Raw genomic sequence first — 19,048 nt, 5'->3', positions numbered from 1 at the left:
GTAATTGAGAAAATTTTGACACATTTTGGACTGGTACATTGCTTGGCCCTTAGTAATTAATCATTCACCAGCTTCTGTTTTTTGCTTTGCTTTTCAACCACTGTACTTTAAAACTGGAAGTAAAGATCTTAATTGTGTGAAAAAATTCGCTCTGACATTTATGTTTTCTCTGCAGGTGTTGAAATATATGAAGGATAGGTTAGCGTGTTCCTAATTTTCTGAAAATTGTATTCCAGGGCAGTGGTCTTTTCCGGACTGGAAGGGGAGGAGTGGTAGCTCTGTGCGAGCAGCAGGTAAGCGTGCATGCGCACGCATCTCCATTTGTGCGAACGGTGGGTACATGCACCTGCCACCCAAATGGAGCTGTGCGCGTCTGTTCGCTCATCCACCTCTTCTGCGGCCGAGTTCTGAATAGGCTGAGGCCTGGTAGTGGGCTGTGGCCTGTGGGTTGGGAATCCCTCTTTTAGGGAATTGCACAGAGATTACGGAAAGAGTATCTGGGTTCCAAGTGACAAAATCCATATCAAGCAAAAGTCTAAGGCAGGAATAGCTTTATTGGAAATATCATATTGGCCCAGATCTGGTGAAAACTGACTCTGGAGACTCCCACAGTTTTCACCTAATTAAAAGTAAAAGTTTTTCTATTTTCTCAAAACAGTCACATGGTCCAATCATAATGCGGTCTGGCAACTGGGTAGCATCACTCCGCCTTCCTCCAACCAGGTGTGAGAATGTCCTTGGTTCCCAAGGGAAAATATTTTGTTCTGGTTACAGAATCCCCTCTATCTCAACTCCCCCCTCCCTGTCCCTCAGCTCCAGTGTGGCAACATTGAAGTGGTCAAAATGGCTTCAGTCAGTTCAGCTTCAGGGTTGACAAAGAGTTTATAGATGACAGAATATTAGTACCTAAATACAAGTGAATACAAATACAATATGAACCTACAGAGATTACTTCAAAGCACTTCTTAGTCATTAAAAGCAATGCTATGCAAATATAAGAATGACACTGTTGACAGATTCTACTATTTTTTGATCAGGCAATGCCTCCTTCTAAAATTAGCTCTAGTTTCTTGTGCCTCATTCATTAGTAAATTCAGTGGGCCTTTTAAATCAGACATAGATTGTAAATATAGGGCAGGAAGAATGAAAAGCTGAAAAGCTAGTAAAAAACGTGTGTAAAGTCACCCTTGCTTCTGAGCACCCTTCTATTCAAACAAGCAAAGTAGGCTTCATCCTGATTAATAAGAGTAATAAATCCTTCTGTTTTGTCTGTGGAAAGAAGGAAGCATCTGAGACTAGCGGCTTGCTCCTGTCATACAGCGAACATTAATGGGCACCAGCTGGGCTGTAGCTCGAGCTGCTGCATAACTTTAACTTTGCACAGCAAGAGCTGCTGTGGCAGTGGTGCAAAAGTACCTCCTGTACAGATTCAGAAGTACACTTCAATTGTGGTTCCCAGGGCAACCGTGTAATGGCAGCCAGCTGGTTTTGTACCACCTGAGCGCATCAAAGAGCAAGGCCTCAGCTCAGCCCATTCCAGCACGGAGCTCTGCAGATGCCAGTTTCAGGTTGAGTTTAGCACACTCCAAAGTCATGGGCTGATGCTACCGTGTTCCCTTTCGTTCATCACCATGTAGGACTTTCTGCAAAACAAAAAACTAGGGTGTCTTTTCTGTTCACGTGCAGATGAAAGCCCTGCTAGACTTGCCCTTCAATTTTTGCCTTCATTTCACATGCACCACCTGACTCTAGAGATCTGCATATACAACACTTGCATTTTCAACATGGTGTTTCTGCCATTGGTATTAAATATTCAAATGATGTTTTATAACTTGTACAATTAATGAAGGTATTAAAAAAGAGACCGCTGTAATCTGCACAAGAGTAAATAATAGAAATAATTATGGGGACATTTCTTTAGTGTGCAGCATAAATCACAGATATGTTTGCAATTTAGTTATGGCCTGTTTATTATTAACTTGTGCTTAAACAATATGTCCTTTTTACCAAATAGGCAGCTGCTGATGTCTGATCCTGCTCAGAATTCTCAGCCTGGGATTGAGCTAAAGAAAGCTAGTTGCTGGACAAGGGGAAAAATAGTCTAATCTGTTTGTATTTCTGGTCTCTGTTCATCATTTTCCCCTTCTTTGTAGCTTGAAGAGCCTAGGGGACCTCTCGAAGCCATCTGTTCTCTATTTCTGTCCTCTGGATGTCAGTCTATAAAATCATTTTTTTTAAAAAAAAATTGTCGTCTTACCATCTACCATCTTTTTAGTAAAAAGCCTATCAAATATGGGGCTGTATGTTCAGGGTAGTTACTTATACTTGTTTTCTGTGGAGCAGCCAGCTAATCAAACATTGAATTATTAGACGTTGTCTGAATCATCTCATCTCCTTCTTGGATAAGCGAGGGTAGCAAAGGAATGGCATATGACCAAGAATATGGGCAGATGGGAGGTCAGTATAGAACTACGGTAGACAAGGGATCCACAGAGACCTCCTTTATTTTTCCTCCTACAGAAACGTATTGTGACCTAACATTGTCTTTATTTTGTGGGTACCAACTCTTGAGCCTCTCTTTAAGGAGTATGCTTGTGCTTTTATTATTTATATTTATGCACCAGGTAGGAATCTATTCATGGTTGACTCTTTATTAATTTAGCCTTTCTCTCCTCTCTTCTCCCTTTATTGATCAATCAATAGTGAATAACTTAAACTATATCAACGCTAACCAGTTAGGAGCATAAACATTAACAGCTTCGTGAGGTAAGGGGATAATTTCTGGAAAAAATTGCTTTAAGTGCATTGGATGGATTTGGGAGGGCAATTTTTAAAATAGACACCTCTGATTTGATTAAGGCTTTACAGACTAATTAAGTTGGTAGCTCATTGGTAATTAGTGTAGCCTTTTTCTACATTGGTGTTAGGTGGTCCCATTTGGTGCTTCCATTTAACTGGGCAGCTGCCTTTTGCAAGAGTGAGAAGTTTCAGCAGGTGTTCAAGGGTAATCCCAGGTAGTATGTATTGGAGAGGTCCAGTCCTAAGGTTATTAGGGAACGGGTCACTGAAGCTAGAATAGACTAAAAGTTATGGCTGAAACTGGATATAGGCCATCTACACACATGCACACACACATACACAATGTGTCCTGTATTTTGGGTGTAAAGATGAGAATGTATCACACAGCCTCTCACAAGTAAAGGAGGACTGTTTGCTAGACTCTAAGTTTGCAAGGTGTGAAACCTGATACCTTCCTACTCAACATATTGTCTCATGCTTGTAAATATATACAATCTTGATATAATTAGCAGTCATTGTACTATGAAAGTGAGAGATCTGTCTAGCCAGTCTCCAATTAATTTTCTTTAGCAGGGCATTCTTCCATATCCAGAAACCCAAGTTAGCCTTTCTTCTGTTCACAATAGATGAGAAGGCCTTTGTTCAGCTCTCTTATGTTACATTAAGTCTTAATCCCAGATATTCACCAGTACCACAGGGCAGTATAGAATCTCTTCTTAGAAGGGCAAGAATCTTCCCGGCTACTAAAATCTACTTGCAAATCTTACCATTAACTTTATAATTAATATCTCAAAAGCAGAGATAGAACGTTCTCCCTGGGATATACCAGGGAAGAAGGAGAAAGAGAGGAGGAGGAAGGAGAAGGAAAGGAAAGGAAGAAAAGTGAGTGACAGAGAGAAAGAAAAGGAAAGTGAGACTAAGGAAGGAAGGTGAATGAGTCAGTGAACGAGAGAAAGAAAAGAAAAGCAAGGCAGAAAGGAAAAGGAAGAAAGAAAAAGAAAAGAGCTGTTAGGAGTTTCTTACCACTCCCCCCCCAGGAACCTCAAAATGACAGAAGTATATAAAGAACATTCTTCAAGGAATAGTTAGCTTGTCTTCTGCTAAACTGCCATGTCTTCTGCTAAGCGATGGTTTCTCTCCTGTTCCCCCTTCCCCGCATAAATAGGCAAGTCTAGTAATGCTAGTAATTTTTGTAAATGCATCGACTTCAGGCTCCCTAAATTTCAGATCTTTCCCAGCTGAAAAAGTGCTCAGAATATAAGAAGTGTTTTCACCATACACTGCTGGGTATCATGTACCAGGTTTCATTCTTCAGTTAACTAATATAAGGAAGCTACTATGAAAAAAGCCATTAATTTTGCCTCCGTGGGTAAATAAATTGAACTGCATTAATGATTTTTAGACATTTATCTATATATGTAAAGCATAAGAATGATATATGTTTTCTATCCCCTTCCTCCACTTTTCCTCATGCCTTTATTTCCTATCTTGTAGAGAACCATGACTTGACTGCCACCTGACCTTTCCCCCGCTAAATTCTTTTAATTAAAAGAACACAATGGGAATCTTCCAGAAGGATAACCATATTGAAATGCCAGCTTCCAGCATTGACATTTCAAGTAATATCTCTGAGGGCCACGTATTCTTCAGGGTATTCTGAAAAAAAAAAGCAAAAAACAAAAAACAAAAAGAAAAGACCCCAAAATAGTGTGTTACTGCAGCTCAGTGATTTGTTTGGAAGAGTGCCCAGAAAATAAAAGTAAAAATTATGTAGGCTATTAAGAAACCTAGGGGTGGAGGAGGATGGAGTGCAGAAATCTGTGAAGAGGAGCCTCATCTCTCTACCCTCTGATAAACGGTATTTTATGACTGGCCATAAGTTAACAATAGCCTTGAGTTTGAAAAGCTCAGGAGACTTCTATCTAGGATTTTTATTTATTTTTTTGAATTTTGTCTGGAAGGAATTGAAATGTGTGTGGGGAGTGGGGAGCAGAATATAAAAGGACCGAGCTAAAAATCTAGCTCTCTGCAAAAGACATGGTTCAGAAGCTACCCATGCAGGTTAAAGATGACCCAGGAAAGCCAGAGATGGAGACCTTAAAATTATGCCTGTGTTATTAAGCAGAAAAAGTAATCTCAGCAAATCGCTGTACTCTCCTGTATTAATTGAAATAGCCGTACAGAAAGCAGAAAGCAGCAGCGTTGGGAAAGTCCTTCCAATGACTTGTATCAGCTGCTGTCACCTCGGCTATTTACGCAGCTTGCTGGCTTTGTAGGCTATCAGGGTTTTTTTCTTTTCCCCGCTCCCTCTCTCCTATGTGCTCTATTGTTAGAATGAAGTTCTGTAGGATTCTTTGAATGTTTTTACATGGCCGATGAGCAGTGCTTTGCTTATGATTGCAAAAATGCTAGGGCTTTCTTTCTCTTTCTCTCTCTCTCTCTCTCTCTCCCAGAAACCCCCCTCCCCTGCCTCCCCCTACTGTGATCTGTTGACATTATCCTCTGTTCCTTAGCTTCAGACAGCAAAGTCATGACATGTGCGGCTGTTTGGAGGATGCCGAAGGAATTGGAATCAGGCAATCATGAATCCCCTGATGATTCATCAAGCAATGCTCAAATCCTGGAGCTACTCTGTCACCTTGACAACACAGCCCATGGCAATATGGCCGGGTAGGACTCTGCATATTTTATACTCCCAAGGAAAAAAAAAGAGAAAAGAATGAAGGGCAGACCGTTTCTATTAAATCTGAACTTTGTACATTGAAATATACATGCCTTACGTTATGGTTATTTTACTGTTATCTGAGACGGGATAAGGAATTAAAAGCAATAGTCCTTCAAATATTTAATACGCTGTTTAACTGTTTTTGGATAATTCACTAATTCTACAGTACTGTGTATTTCAATGTGCACATTTTTCACTGCACACAACTAATATAATAATAGCTCAAGTGGCTGGATGGAATTTCACTTAGAAAAGTCTGAATCCGTCTCCTGGTTGCTTTGCACTCTCTTCTCCATCTCTACTCTATTGGGTAATGGTGTTCCTTGAAATTCTTCCTTTATTTTATGCTGTACTTTGTAACAAAATAAGGACATGAGTTTTTTCTTCTTCTTTAGGCTTTTCCTGTTATTTCTTTCGTTGTTATCTAGTGAAATGGCTCTTGTATACTGATACAGATAAGGGGTCCCCTATACGAGAGATGATTTAATTTCACTCTCTCTGTGTGTTCTGATCATCCAGTTGAGCAATTGAATCCTAGATAGGGATGGAAATATTTTACTTGACATGCCTTTTTTCCATTTGATTTAGCTAGGTTCAGTATTATTTAAATTCTTGGCTACATATTGATTGATCCCTGTTTCTGCATTTTAAGAAAAAAATATTTCCAGAGAATTCAGTGACTGTTAAACTAGGTGGAACTACATGGTTTCAATAACTTATGGTTTCATTCATTAAAACTTGTATCTATACAAAAATGTGTACTTTAAATTTCAATAATTTCAGGGGGGTTTTTTCCCTTTAAAAAGCTGCAGCAGGAGTCACATGGATCCCAAACACATGGATCCAAATCCAATTTTTTGGGGATGCTCAGTTTCTGCGTCATGGCAATCTATGCTCGGGATATTTTTGTCAGCTTTTTGTACATTTTATGAAACAAAGTTATTGCGCAGTACAACTCTGGACTACCTGCTAAATAATCTCGTAACCTTGGTTCCTCTCCTTGTGTTGGCCAAATCCCTGCTGACATAATTGGTCCTGTGGACCTACTGTTGACTGTACCCTGGCTGGTTGTTTTGTTTTCTGTCTCGGGCTTTCCGCTCAAACACTAACCTCTCAGATCATGGGAAGCCGGTGTTAGCATATTTAGCAGCTGGTAACCACTCTCTCCCTCTCTCTACCATGGGCCTCTTTAATGAATCGCCTTCCTTAAGTAGTCTCCAGGGTACTCCTTCCAATCAGATTCTTCAGTGGGTCTCTACTACAGCAGCCTTTTGATGAGCTGCACATTCCCTACAAGGATTGTGCAAGGTCTTTTCAGTGGCCTCACCTAACAATAACAGGACTTTTCTGGGGCCTCACCTGCTGAACTGGTTCTGCCCTCCATCTTGGTCTTTTGATATGTTCTTCAAAGACCGGCTACTACTTGACTGCCCTAGGTCTGCTGCTTCATCTCCATTTAGGTTATTCTGGCTTTCCCACTGCTTGATCAGTATCTGGTACAGCTGCTATAGCTTCAGAAAGGCTTTAGTTGGCCAATCTTTCCCTCCTGGTCTTAGCTGCTTGGCTTCTAGCATTGCAGCTCAAAGAAAAACCCTTTCTGGCTCCCTTGATAAGAAACTTCCATGTGACACTCCAGCCAGCTCCAAACTCCAAGAAATGCTCCCCAGACCCTCTTTCACATCTCTCAGTTACACATCCCTCCTCCACACAGCTGGACTATAAATTCTTGCTTTTATCTACATAGCTCCATCAGTGTACTAATTTAAAAGCAACAGGGAAGAGAGAGGCCGCAAGGCATTTCTTTCCACCGCTGAGCCAGACCCTGCCTTTGACGGACAAGTACAGCAAGCATGCCATGTCAAAACAGGAATTATTTACTCGTTCAGATCCTAATAGGTACATGTCCCTCCTGCGCTGGTAGGCTACATTTATATGTAGTCAAGTGTGTACCTGTGCGTATGGGTACGCAGAGCCACACACACAATTTTATAAGGTTTGAGCATCTATATTCGAATAAACCAAATGCTTTGAGAATCAAAAAAAAAAAAGTGTCCTTACTATACAGACATGTTGGAAACCATGTTTAGCAATAGGCAATAAAATAATATGCATTTGGGTTTTTTTTTTATATAAAAGGGACCTGAAAAGCAAACGTCATTCCACTTCGGAAAATATTGGCCCTGGGAGTATTTTCAATGCATTCCTTAAGGTTTTGGGGCAGAAGAGACAGCAGCACTCAAAGATCTTTTAAGAATTAAGGTGCTGATGAGAATCTTCAGGATATTATATTTATGTATTTATTATAAGAGCCGTGGTGGGGGTGCAGTGGTTGGAATGAGGTATTTCAGACTAACTCTGAAACTCCACTGCCAGGAATTCAATCCTGACCGGCTCAGCCTTCTATCCTTCCGAGATCGGTTAAATGAGGACCGAGATTGTTGGGGACAATATGATGACTCTGTAAATTGCTTAGAGAGGGCTGTAAAGCACTGTGAAGCGGTATATAAGTCTAAGTGCTATTGCTGTCGCTTATACCTATAGGTCCCTAGGTGGCTTACAAGTTAAAGACATACATTTAGAATTAAGATCAAAGTATCTCTGAGTCTAGGTTTTCAGAACCAAATCTAGGATAATCTACCTTGCCTGATTTTTTTTTTCTATTAATATCACCCTGTAACAAGTCAGAAGCTCTAGCCACTATCTTGAAAGTTATCCAATAACCTAATATTAAATTTCAGTCCACTTTCTTGTACTTTTGAGTTTATGCATGAATTATCTGTATTAAAAGATCTTGAGTATCTTGTGTTCAGGGATTATGAATAGAAAAAAATGTTGCCTATTCTTTCTAATGTTCCCTTACTACGTCATTTTTTGTAAGAGTTAGGTAATCCAACAAGATTTGGTTAGGAGTACACTGAAGAATAATGGTTATATTGTACCTACCCTATCAGCAGTGAAGTGGCATGTCATTGTTTATTTAATTAACTTAAACTCTAGAATTGGGAGAAGCAGCTAGATTTCTTCCCTGATTAATTCAAAAGCAGATACGGGACTTCTGGTTTCCTTGCCTACATAATAGCGACCAGGTCCTGCCAGTTCTTTTGAGAACTCTTAAAGGAAAGGAGTCTTCCTCATAATGATATCCACAACTCTAATTAAATGACATTTAATGCCATACAGTACTTTTGCTAAGTCTGTAACCAAAACTGCAAAAGAAGTCACTGATAGAAGGCTCAGGAAAATCCCATGGCTCAGTGAAGTACAAAATAACTTTAGAAATAAGTATTTTCAAGAGTCATGACATGAAAACAGAGGGTGAGCGGAAATGAAAGGAAATAGAAGGGGTATTTTTTCTGTGGGGAAGCGTATAATAGTTGGCTGTGACTCTTAACAGGAGCATTTCACACTGAAGGCCCTATTTATAATTGTACTGTATTGGATTTTTTCAAACAAATTGAATGATTTGGACCTAAAATCAATCGGGGATGGTACAGTGTTTATAATAAAACTTGTGTGGAAGGAATTGGCATATCATATTTTGAGATTTGTTTGGGGTAGGGGGTTGGTCAATTGAGGAAACATTGAATTCAAACTAAGTCAAAGTTTAAGAAGAATATTTTCTAATAACCATTTGGCAAACTAGATAGATATCAAATTTAAATGGATCATGTATGACCCTGAAACCAGTTTAGAATAAGTCTGCTTCCACCAAGGGGTTGCCATTCAGCACCCTGAAGAAATTAAGAAACATCCTATGAGATAATTTGACCAACCCCCTACCCCAAACAAATCTTCACAACATTGTGATAGCATTTTGAAGATTTTATTTTGACTTGGTGAATATGGTTGTTAGCAGGCATGCAACTCAGCTATAAGACATCTAATCAAATGGTCTAATGAGTATGGTAGCTTAGTGAATGTGTCCTATATTTGAGCTAATTATAAGAGTTGTAAATACTGTACAAACAAAGCCAATGCTTTGTCGCTATGGTAGTTGTATTTGAATGTTGCTGGTTCTCTGACTGACAGAAACATCCTAGTTTGTTTGCTTTATTTTTTCGGACAACCCATCTGTAGTTTTTAATTCTTCCAATATGGCTGGCATCTTCTGGTTGTTTAACTTGAACTTCTAAAACAATGGTTCCCAAAGTGGGTGGTACCACCTCCTGGGGGGGGTGGGATGCCTTAAGGGGGCGCTAAGAGGCAAGGGGCTGACAGGGGACGCTAAGAGGCAACGGGGGCATTAGAGGCACTGGCCCTGCAGGTTCACCCATTGACTAGCACTGCTCCAGAGCCGGTGTCTCCAATATGGAAGCGGTGGCATGTTACGTGCCGTTGGGGACGCTAAGAGTCGGCAGGGGGGCATTCGAGGCACCGGTCCTGCAGGTTCACCCATTGACTGTAGCACTGCTCTGGAGCCAGCACCTCCAATGCGGAAGTGGTGGCACGTTAGCCGGCCCTGCAGGTTCACCTGTTGAGGTGCTCGCTCCGGAAAGGTGCTACAGTCAATGGGAGAACCTGTAGGGCCGGCACCTCAAATGCCCCCCCTGCCACCTCTTAGCATCCCCAAGGGGGGCAGCAAAAGGGCGCTAAGAGGTGGCAGGGGGTGGCGCATCGAACACGGCTGTGGCGGCATGTAATGTGACACCGCTTCTGCATTGGAGGCTCTGGCTCCGGAGCGGTGCTAGTGGTGGCATGTAACATGCCACCACTTCCGCATTGGAGGCGCCAGCTCCAGAGAAGTGCTAGTCAATGGGTCATTGACTGTAGTAATGCTCCAGAACCAGTGCCTCGAATGCGGCAGCACATTGGGAAAAGCCGCTGCCACCGCTTTCCCAAAGTGCCACCTCTGTCGCATTCTGTCTGTCTGTCCGTCCGTCCATCCATCCAAAAGGTCTGTCTGTTTGCCTGCCTGCCTTCCTGCCTGCCTGTCTGTCTGTCTGTCTGTCTGTCTCTATATCTCTGTCTATATCTCTATCTCTGTCTATCCATCCATCCATCCATCCATGTTCGAAGTGCCGACCCCGCAGGCACATCGGGAAAGTAGAGCAAAGCCAGTCTGAGAGGGAGGGAGGGAGGGACAGAGAGAGAAAGAGAGAGACCTGATGCATCAGTTTGAATGTGGTCTAGTTTAGACTGAGGCCCTTTTCCACATTGAAACCTCTTTGGCTTCTGTTAAAGGTTCTGTGGACGAAACATGGTCAAGACTATCAGGAAGCTCTCACATTTTGTTGAGGCTTTAAACAGGATCCATTGGACCAGATCTCCACCCTAAAAAATTACTTTTCCCCAATGTATTACAGTGCCAATTCTGAAGAAGGCAAAACCAAAATGTACTGGTAAATTACAAGGAGAACAAACACACACACACACACACACACACACTCCCTCCTAACCCTGCTGGAGCAGGTGATTGGACTAGAATAGAAATCTCACTATCTTTCTCCTCCCTCCCTCCCTCCTTCTTTATTTCTTTTTCTTTCTGTCCCTTCCATCCCTCCCTCTTTCTTTGTCCCTTTTTCTTTCTTTCCCCTTTCCCTTTATTTTCTTTCTTTTTCTCTTTCTTTTCTCTCTTTCCCTCTCTCAGGCTCATCCCTTTGGATCAGGGGTCATCAAACTTTTGGACCTCAGGGACCACCAAACTCATAATTTTAAATCCCGGAGACCACTAATATGAATTTTGACTGACGGTGGCTCTCTGGCATTGGTGGGAGAGAGAGGGAGAGAGAGAGAGAGAGATCTGATCCAACCTCTCTCTCTCCCTCTCTCTCTCACACACACAGGCAGGGATGGGATTTAGACCCCTGATCTAAAGCTGTCAAAACTCCAAAAACTGGTCAAGTAGCTCTGGGGAGGCCAGTCATAAATTAAAACACTTGCTAAATAACCGGTCATTAAGTGAGGACCACTTGTATTCGGTTTGCCAGTCACCTGGCCACGCCCACCCAGTCACATGACCAGCAAGCCACGCCTACCCAGTCTGTGACCAGCAAACCCACACCCTCAAATTAGGCCACACCCACAGAAATTTGAATCCGACTCCTGGGTGGGGGACACCGAGGATGAGTTTGTAGCACCAAGGGGGCAGTGGACTGAAAAAGTTTGGGAACCACTGTTCTAAAACATTTCATGCCCTCTAGTGGTAGTGAAGGGTAGCAATTTCTTACAATGCCATGTTTAAAAAAACATTTTATCTTCAGTCTTCGTATAAGCTCTTGGTCTTGGATTAATTTACATCATTATCCTTGTATTTTTTTTTCCTTTCTCCCATTCTTCATTTTATTTTCTACTAGGCCTCTTCCTTTCTTTTGAAGTGAATGCTTCCTTCATTCAGATCCTTTCCATCTTTTTTATCGTCTGACTTTTTCTCTTTCTTGGCTTAGCTTTTTGTTTATGTGTTCCCAGAAGTCTGGGGGATTTTTCTCTTTTTCTTTCACTCCAGTCATGATTCCGGATCAATTATGCCTTCAATTTGAAACAAAAATATTGTGCCTTCCCTTCATCCAACCTGATATTCTGTGTCTTTTATTTCATCAAAACTTGTTAAACAATTAATGAATGCTAATACCGCAACGATTAAAAGTTTGTGAACCCTTCTGAACGTTTGGTACTTCTGCATAAATATGGCCTAAAATATCCTCTGTTCTCCACACAAGTCTTCAAACTATATAAAGAGAAACCAGTTAAACAATTGAGTAAAAAAACATATTTGTTCATTTATTTATTGGGAAAAATGATTCAAAGCTACATATTTTTGTGTGGGAAAAGTATGTGAATTTCTAAGATTCTCAGTTTAGTTGAAGGAGAAATTAGAGTCAGGTGTTTCAATCAATGGGATGATAATCAGGTCTGAATGTGAGATGTCCTGTTTAATTTCAGAAACAGAATTCTGGGTATTCACAATCAAAGTCTGATCTTCACAACAAAGATATGTAGAAGGGTTTCATGGCTAGAACATAGATTTCTCAAGACCGCGGAAAACAGTGGTTGGTGCTGGAAAAGGTTACAATTTTTTTCAAAAGAGTTTGGACTCCTTCACTGTCAGGCAGATCATGTACAAATGGAAGCAATTCAATACCATTGTTATCCACCCCAGGCATGGTTGGCCAACCAAGATCACATCAAGAGCAAGGCGTATAATACTTTGAGAACTCTCAAAGAACCCCAGAGTAATAACTACAGAACTAACATCTCTCTTATATCGACAAATGTCAGTAATCAAGACACCAGGTGAACATTGAACAAAAATGGTATGCTTGTTAGGGTTTCCAGGAGAAAGCCACTATTTCCCGAAAAAGAACATTGCTACCTGTCGGTTTGCAGAAAAACACCTGGCTAAGCCAGAAGGTTATTTGAAGATTGTTTTATGGACAGATGAAATAGACGTTTTTGGCTTGAATTAAAAGTGTCGTGTTTGGTGAAAGTCAGAGAGTACTTTCTAGAACAAAAACGTTATGCCATCTGTGAAACATGTGGTAGGAGTATCATAGTTTGACCCTGCTGTGCTACCTCTGGAGTAGGATGGCTTGTCATTTTTTGGTGGAATTATGAATGGTACCAGAAAATTCTGCAGGAAAATATCAGGGTGTTTATTCATGAACTGAAGCTCCAGAGAAAGTGTGTGATACAGTAAGTTAGGGACCCAAAATAGACAAGTAATAGGATCAAAGAATGGTTGAAACAGAAGAAAGTTAACATTTTGGAATGGCCAACTCGAAGTCCTGACCTTAACCCTGTAGAAATGCTGTGGAGGGAAATGGAACATACAGTTCCCGCAAGGAACCTCACCAACAATCTCAAGTTGAAGCTGAGAAATGGGCTAAAACTCATCCAAACTGACATTCAGAACTGATAAAAAATTATCAGAAACAATTAATCACAGTTCTTACTGCCTAAGGGGGCGGTGGGATGGGGCACACCAGTTATTGAAAGCCAAGCTCCAAAGCTACTTTTGCCAGACAAAATCTTTAGTTTTGAATCATTTTCCTCATTAAATAAATAAACAATTCTTACAACTAATTTGTGTCATTGGGTTTGCCAAGGTTGAACCACTTTGCTTCTTTCAAACTTTAATGCTTTTCAACTTACCAATGAACTGGGGGGCGGGGGGGAGGCGAGGGGAGGGGAAAATGGAACGTAGAGACTGCATGCGGAGATGGTGAGAGATTGGAAACTATCAAGGTCACAGCTTCAGGTGCTGGAGAAAGAGATGGACTGTTCCCATAACAAAAGAATGTTTCATAATTGGAAAATGTGATCACCCAGAGATAGGGAGAAGGGGAAGTTATTGTTTAACCAGGCAAGCATTTGCACTGGAAAAACAGAGGTGGTTTTATTTCTTCAGTATCAACATGGTATATCCAATAAATTTTTACTTTTGGGAATTCAGTTTTCCCAAGAGTGTTCCCTTGTTTTGGGTTTGCTAATTGGACCATTGACAGGGTTGGGTTTTTTTTTTTTTAGCAATAGTGATAGCACTTAGACTTAAATACCACCTCACAATGCTTTGCAGCTCCCTGTAAGCAGTTTAGAGAGTCAGCATATTGTCCCCAATAATCTGGGTCCTCATTTTAACCGACCTCAGAAGGATGGAAGGCTGAGTCAACCTTGACCCAATCAGGATCAAACTCCTGGCAGTAGGCAGAGTTGGCCTGCAATACTGCATTCTAGCGACTATGCCACCATGGCTCTTTATCTTGTTTTACAGTTTCTGTAAGAAACAGATCATGTTTTAGGTCATAGTTATGTAGAAATATATTGAACATTCAAAAGGATTCACAATTTTCAAAGCATCTTTCCAAATGAGGTTTCTCCAAACTCTCATCTTCCTTGGAATTAAGGATGACCTTTAAAACAGATGCTTCTTTACTTCAATCAGGGAGCATCTGCTGAGACCTTGGGGCCACTTACAGGTCCCAGAAACCTTAAATATGTCTCCCATAGCCCCTTCAAGACGTTCGTTAAATTGGAGTGCAATGTAAATTAACTCCAATTTAGTTTTTACGTTAGCTCCATCTAAATCAAATTAAATCCAAGCAAGTCTTTATTATGGTCATAGACCAGCACAGCTCCATCTATCAGTCCATTTATAGTCCCCAATCTACCATTCAAATATGGCTTTTTGCCTAGAAGAAAATCCAGAAAAATCTGATCTAAATAGGCAGGAATTGTTTCCCCCTCCTGTTTAACATCAAAACCCTAATTTGGGTTTTGTTCCTTTGCTTACCTCACTGAGCATTTTTCAAGAGAGACCAGTGTAAGAATTTTGAAATAAATCAGAATTATGATAAGCCAAAGTCTAACAATGGTCTCTGACTGAGCACCGGATACTATTAATGAATGTGACTATCAATTTTCTTCAAATGAGACCTAAACAATGGACCTCTGTCATCAAGAGCTTTTTTCCTTCTCTGCATTTGGTGATTTGACACAGAGGGAAATCAATTCCATTCAGTAGTTCAAATCTTAACTGAGTAGGGAAAATAAGATACTAAAAATAAACTTTGAGATGACTGGCTTTTTTTTTTGCAAAGCCACAATGGTTAGAATGAATCAGATCCTCTTTTTGTATTGAGTTTAGGCTCTCTCAGATCTGTTGCATAAAGTTATTGCTGTGACATTAAAATGAAGTGAGATTGAGAATCGTATAAGTATTACCTTTAGCTTTATAGAATATAAGTGTAATTTAAAGGTGTTCATTTCGGGTTCAACTTGGTGATAGCATTAATAAATAAATATTTTAAAAAGAACCTTTAAAACATTTTTCACCTTTGTTTTGCTAACTTAAAATGTGACAGCATATTTATGTTCTTGCTGTACAGAATAATAACAAAAGAAGACAGTTACCTAATGTCTTCTTAGATTAAAAGTGAGCCAGAAATAACATGGGAATATTTTGAACTTCTCTGAGTTAACATTGCCGTGTTTTGTGCTTATAGGGTTGAATGGGAACCAATGGGAGATGGGAAAAAGCTGATTTCGCTGGCTGATAATCACCTCCTTCTATGGGATTTGCAACAAAGTTCAACCAAGGCTGTGGTAAGGAGTGTATTCCATTGACATGGAGCATAATACTTGACATATTTGCCTATCTGAATGTGTTTTTTTATTAAAATAGATGGCTAATGTTTTTAGACATTATAAGCATTATAAGAGTTCGGGTCTGTCAAAAGAGTGATAAATAGTTTCAAAAATTGTGAGAATCTGTTTTTGGTTTTTATGGTTGAAAAGATGCACCTTGTTCCTAACAGCAGTGGAACAATCACACAGATGCAAAGGTTTTCTTTGTGAGAGGAAATCTCTGTGCCTACCTTCCACACTGCTTGTTGGTCATCCAGAAAGCTTTCTAAGCTTTCTGGTTGCCAATGTTACATGAGCTTCTTCCATCAGTTACTCCCTCTCTCCCTTACCAACTGTTAGCCAATTCCCCTTCTAGAGTAAAATCTGCTTGCATGCAGCGATCAACATTCTTGTCTGATTGAAGTGTCAGAATGTTACAGGCATGCTTGCGCTTCCTGTCTTTCCTCTTGATCCCTCAGGCTTCTTTGCCTTGTCTTGGTTTAAGGTTCTTTGAATGTTAATTAGGCTTTTGCTGTCCCAGGCAGGTTCTTTTGCTCATAATCTCAAAGTTACCATATTTCTCCTTAATTCCAATCTGTATCAAATATAACTATTACCTTTGGGATGTTCTCCAGTCTGTCATAAGTCGTGGCACTTAATGGAAAGAGAATTTTTCGCTGAACCTCAAGCTCTTTGGCTTTAACATGTACTCCACTTGAATTCAGTAACAGAAATTGATCACTGGCACATGCTTTCATTAGCTGCGCCATTCCTTCAAATTAAAGGATTCAAATTAACTCGTTGTTCACTTCATTTATAGTTGCCTGGACAATTTCTCTGTAAAGTGAAGGCTCTGTGTAAAGGAAAAAAAAATTTGCTCCAGCTTTGGTGCCCCGGAACGCTGACTTCTGTGCTTAAGTGACTATGCAAATTAAGATTATTTCCATACATTTGTCTGTTGTGCATAATTGATAGTTTGCTGATTATGAAGATGGATAATAAAGCCCGTAAATGAGCTGTCTATGTTTTGAGATTCTATGATGCTCCCCCTATCTCCAGGTATAAAGTATCACCCAAGGTTACTGACACAGACACAAGCATTTTAAAAAGAAATTACAAAACTGTGACTGATGTGCAGGATGTGGAATAATAATTTGGACCCTAACATCCATGACCAAGATCCCCTCATACAATGAACTGTTGAGTTTCTACTGTTTCTCATTACAAATCCTTTATGAAGGTTAAGGATTCTTTATAGCATTTTGGGGGGCTTTGCAGCAGCAAGGAATCACAAAATGAGCAAAAGTGAAGAGGAAGAGAAAATTGGTGAAAAATTATATTTCTTTCCTTCTGTGAAATGAAGAGATTCCTGATTCTATCCAGCAGTGTTCAGTCCAACACCAAATTTGGGATTTTCAGTTGAAAGTCACCGTTCTTTATACATGATGTCAGGCATTACAACCTTAATATTTAAACTTCAGTCACCTCAGTATTTTGATTTTCAAAATACGTTGATTGAATTTTGAATTGAATTTTTGCTTCATGGTATATGTACGTTGTTAGGATCCACTGAGCACTATTGTAGCAGTCCAACTTTTGTTCTGCATTGTTGTAAATTTTTGTGTATTGCAGAGGCTGGAGAACATCTTCCCTTCCTGTAGCTCTCATTTTATGGTCATTCTTCTGTCTTCTTTCTTTATGGATATAATAAAATCCAGTGTAGGTTTGAATATTTGTATGGTGATACAAATGGGGAGATAGAAGAACTTAGAGATTAGGGAATAGTTTTTATTTAAGGCACCACATTATTATTTCTGAGGGCATTATGGTTTGTGGTTAATGAGCTATTTGGGCTTCCTTGTTAACACTCATCCCTGTATTCCATCCCTTACAAAAGTGTTAAGGGCTACTTATTTGCATCATTTCCTTGATTCATTACTGCCATCATCCCACCACAAATAGCTGGAGTCACCTTGGCCAATGGAAAGTTACTCGTTCCTGTCTCCCACTCCTGTATTGCAGGCAAATCTATCTACAGCAGGGGTCTTCAAACTTGACAGCTTTTAAGACTTGTGGACTTCCCAGAATTCCTCTTCCAGTCATATTAGCTCAGGAATTCTGGGAGTTGAAGTCCACTAGTCTTAAACTTGCCAAGTTTGAAGACCCTTGATCTACAAATACTGAGCCAAGAGGTAGTCTTTTTCCCCACAGTCCACTTTAATAACATTTCTATATAGTAATCTTGTTCCTGACCTTCTCCTTTTGTTTTGTTTTTGTTTCTTGTCTTAAAATAACATTGCTTTAAAAAAACTACTTTTTAAAAATAAACTGTTGTTTATTTTTAGTATGGTAACATTGCCGATGTTGTGGTAGGCAGTGATAACATATCTAGTACAAAGTACTTCAAACAGTATTTGCTATGTTCAAGTATGATAGTCACAAACTATCAGCTGTGATCATGGTCATGTGATCAAAATTCAGACACTGGGCAACTGACCCATATTCATGAGGGTTGCAGCATATCCTGGGGTCATGTGATCACCTTTTACGACTTTCTGACAACCAAAGTCAATGGGGAGCCCGGATTCACTTAATAACTGTGTTACTAACTAATTTCACAACTGCAGTGATTCACTTAACAACTGTGGCAAGAAAAGTCATAAAATGAGCCAAAACTCACTTAACAAATTTTTCATTTAGCAACAGAAATTCTGGACTCAATTGTGGTCGTAAGACAGGGACTATCTGTACAGGATTGAACAATACAAGGTGAAGCTATGTAGACCTTGAATACATTCTGCGTATGCCCATTGCCCACATACTTGCATGGACATTATTCAGAATAATACTGTGAATTGGTGATGAGTAGAAATTGAAAATATTATTCAATGTTAAGAAGTTAGCACTGTGGCTTAGATTGTAGAAATTTCAAGCATTTTAAATGTTGCAAAATATAAATCAACTCTTGCATGGAAGGACATGCAAGCACATTACCCGGAAGGCCAAATGCCCAGGTAAAACTGTTAGAAGATAAGAGTATACAGATATTTAATTCCGTATTTTCACATTCTGTTAAAAAAAACGTTGGTGGTTCAGGTGCTGGCAAACATTAGACAAAAAGTAATCCGATAATCAAGCTCACGGTGTCTGGCTCCATTGTAGATAATTGTTTCTACCTTCAATATTTGTCTAATGAATATAATGAACTAATTATATTTCATAATTCCGGCTTATCATCAAAAAGTTTGCCGTGTTAAGGAAGCAGTTTGAGCTACACCCTGGGCATGTATAATCTCTCACTTTAGAGAGAGAAAAATACTGAAAGAAATACTGAAATACTGAAAAGTTTTGTGTGGAATTTTGACCCTACAAACAGATTCTGCTAAAAAAAACAAAAACATTTAGGGACATCTCCTTTCCTCTCTGCACACTGTTGGAATTCCAAATCTCATTCCCACAGTCTAA

General features: G+C 39.9%; 1 protein-coding gene across 2 annotated transcripts in view; it reads left to right on the top strand.

Moving 5' to 3' along the window:
• EIPR1 (EARP complex and GARP complex interacting protein 1) overlaps nucleotides 1-19,048 on the top strand; it is a 57,083-nt gene that overhangs the window by 22,482 nt on the left and 15,553 nt on the right. Inside the window, exons 4-5 of one of the 2 annotated variants that reach the window (XM_026695241.2) lie at nucleotides 5,313-5,469; nucleotides 15,463-15,562. In XM_026695241.2, coding sequence (XP_026551026.1) covers nucleotides 5,313-5,469; nucleotides 15,463-15,562 — 257 coding nt within the window. The remainder of the gene's footprint in view (nucleotides 1-5,312; nucleotides 5,470-15,462; nucleotides 15,563-19,048) is intronic. The other variant, XM_087916768.1, reaches the window with a different exon arrangement.

Source organism: Pseudonaja textilis, chromosome 1 (genome assembly GCF_049901715.1).
Source record: "Pseudonaja textilis isolate UNSWEBS1 chromosome 1, rPseTex1.2, whole genome shotgun sequence".
Lineage (NCBI taxonomy): Eukaryota > Metazoa > Chordata > Lepidosauria > Squamata > Elapidae > Pseudonaja > Pseudonaja textilis.
This window is presented reverse-complemented; position numbering and strand designations above follow the sequence as displayed.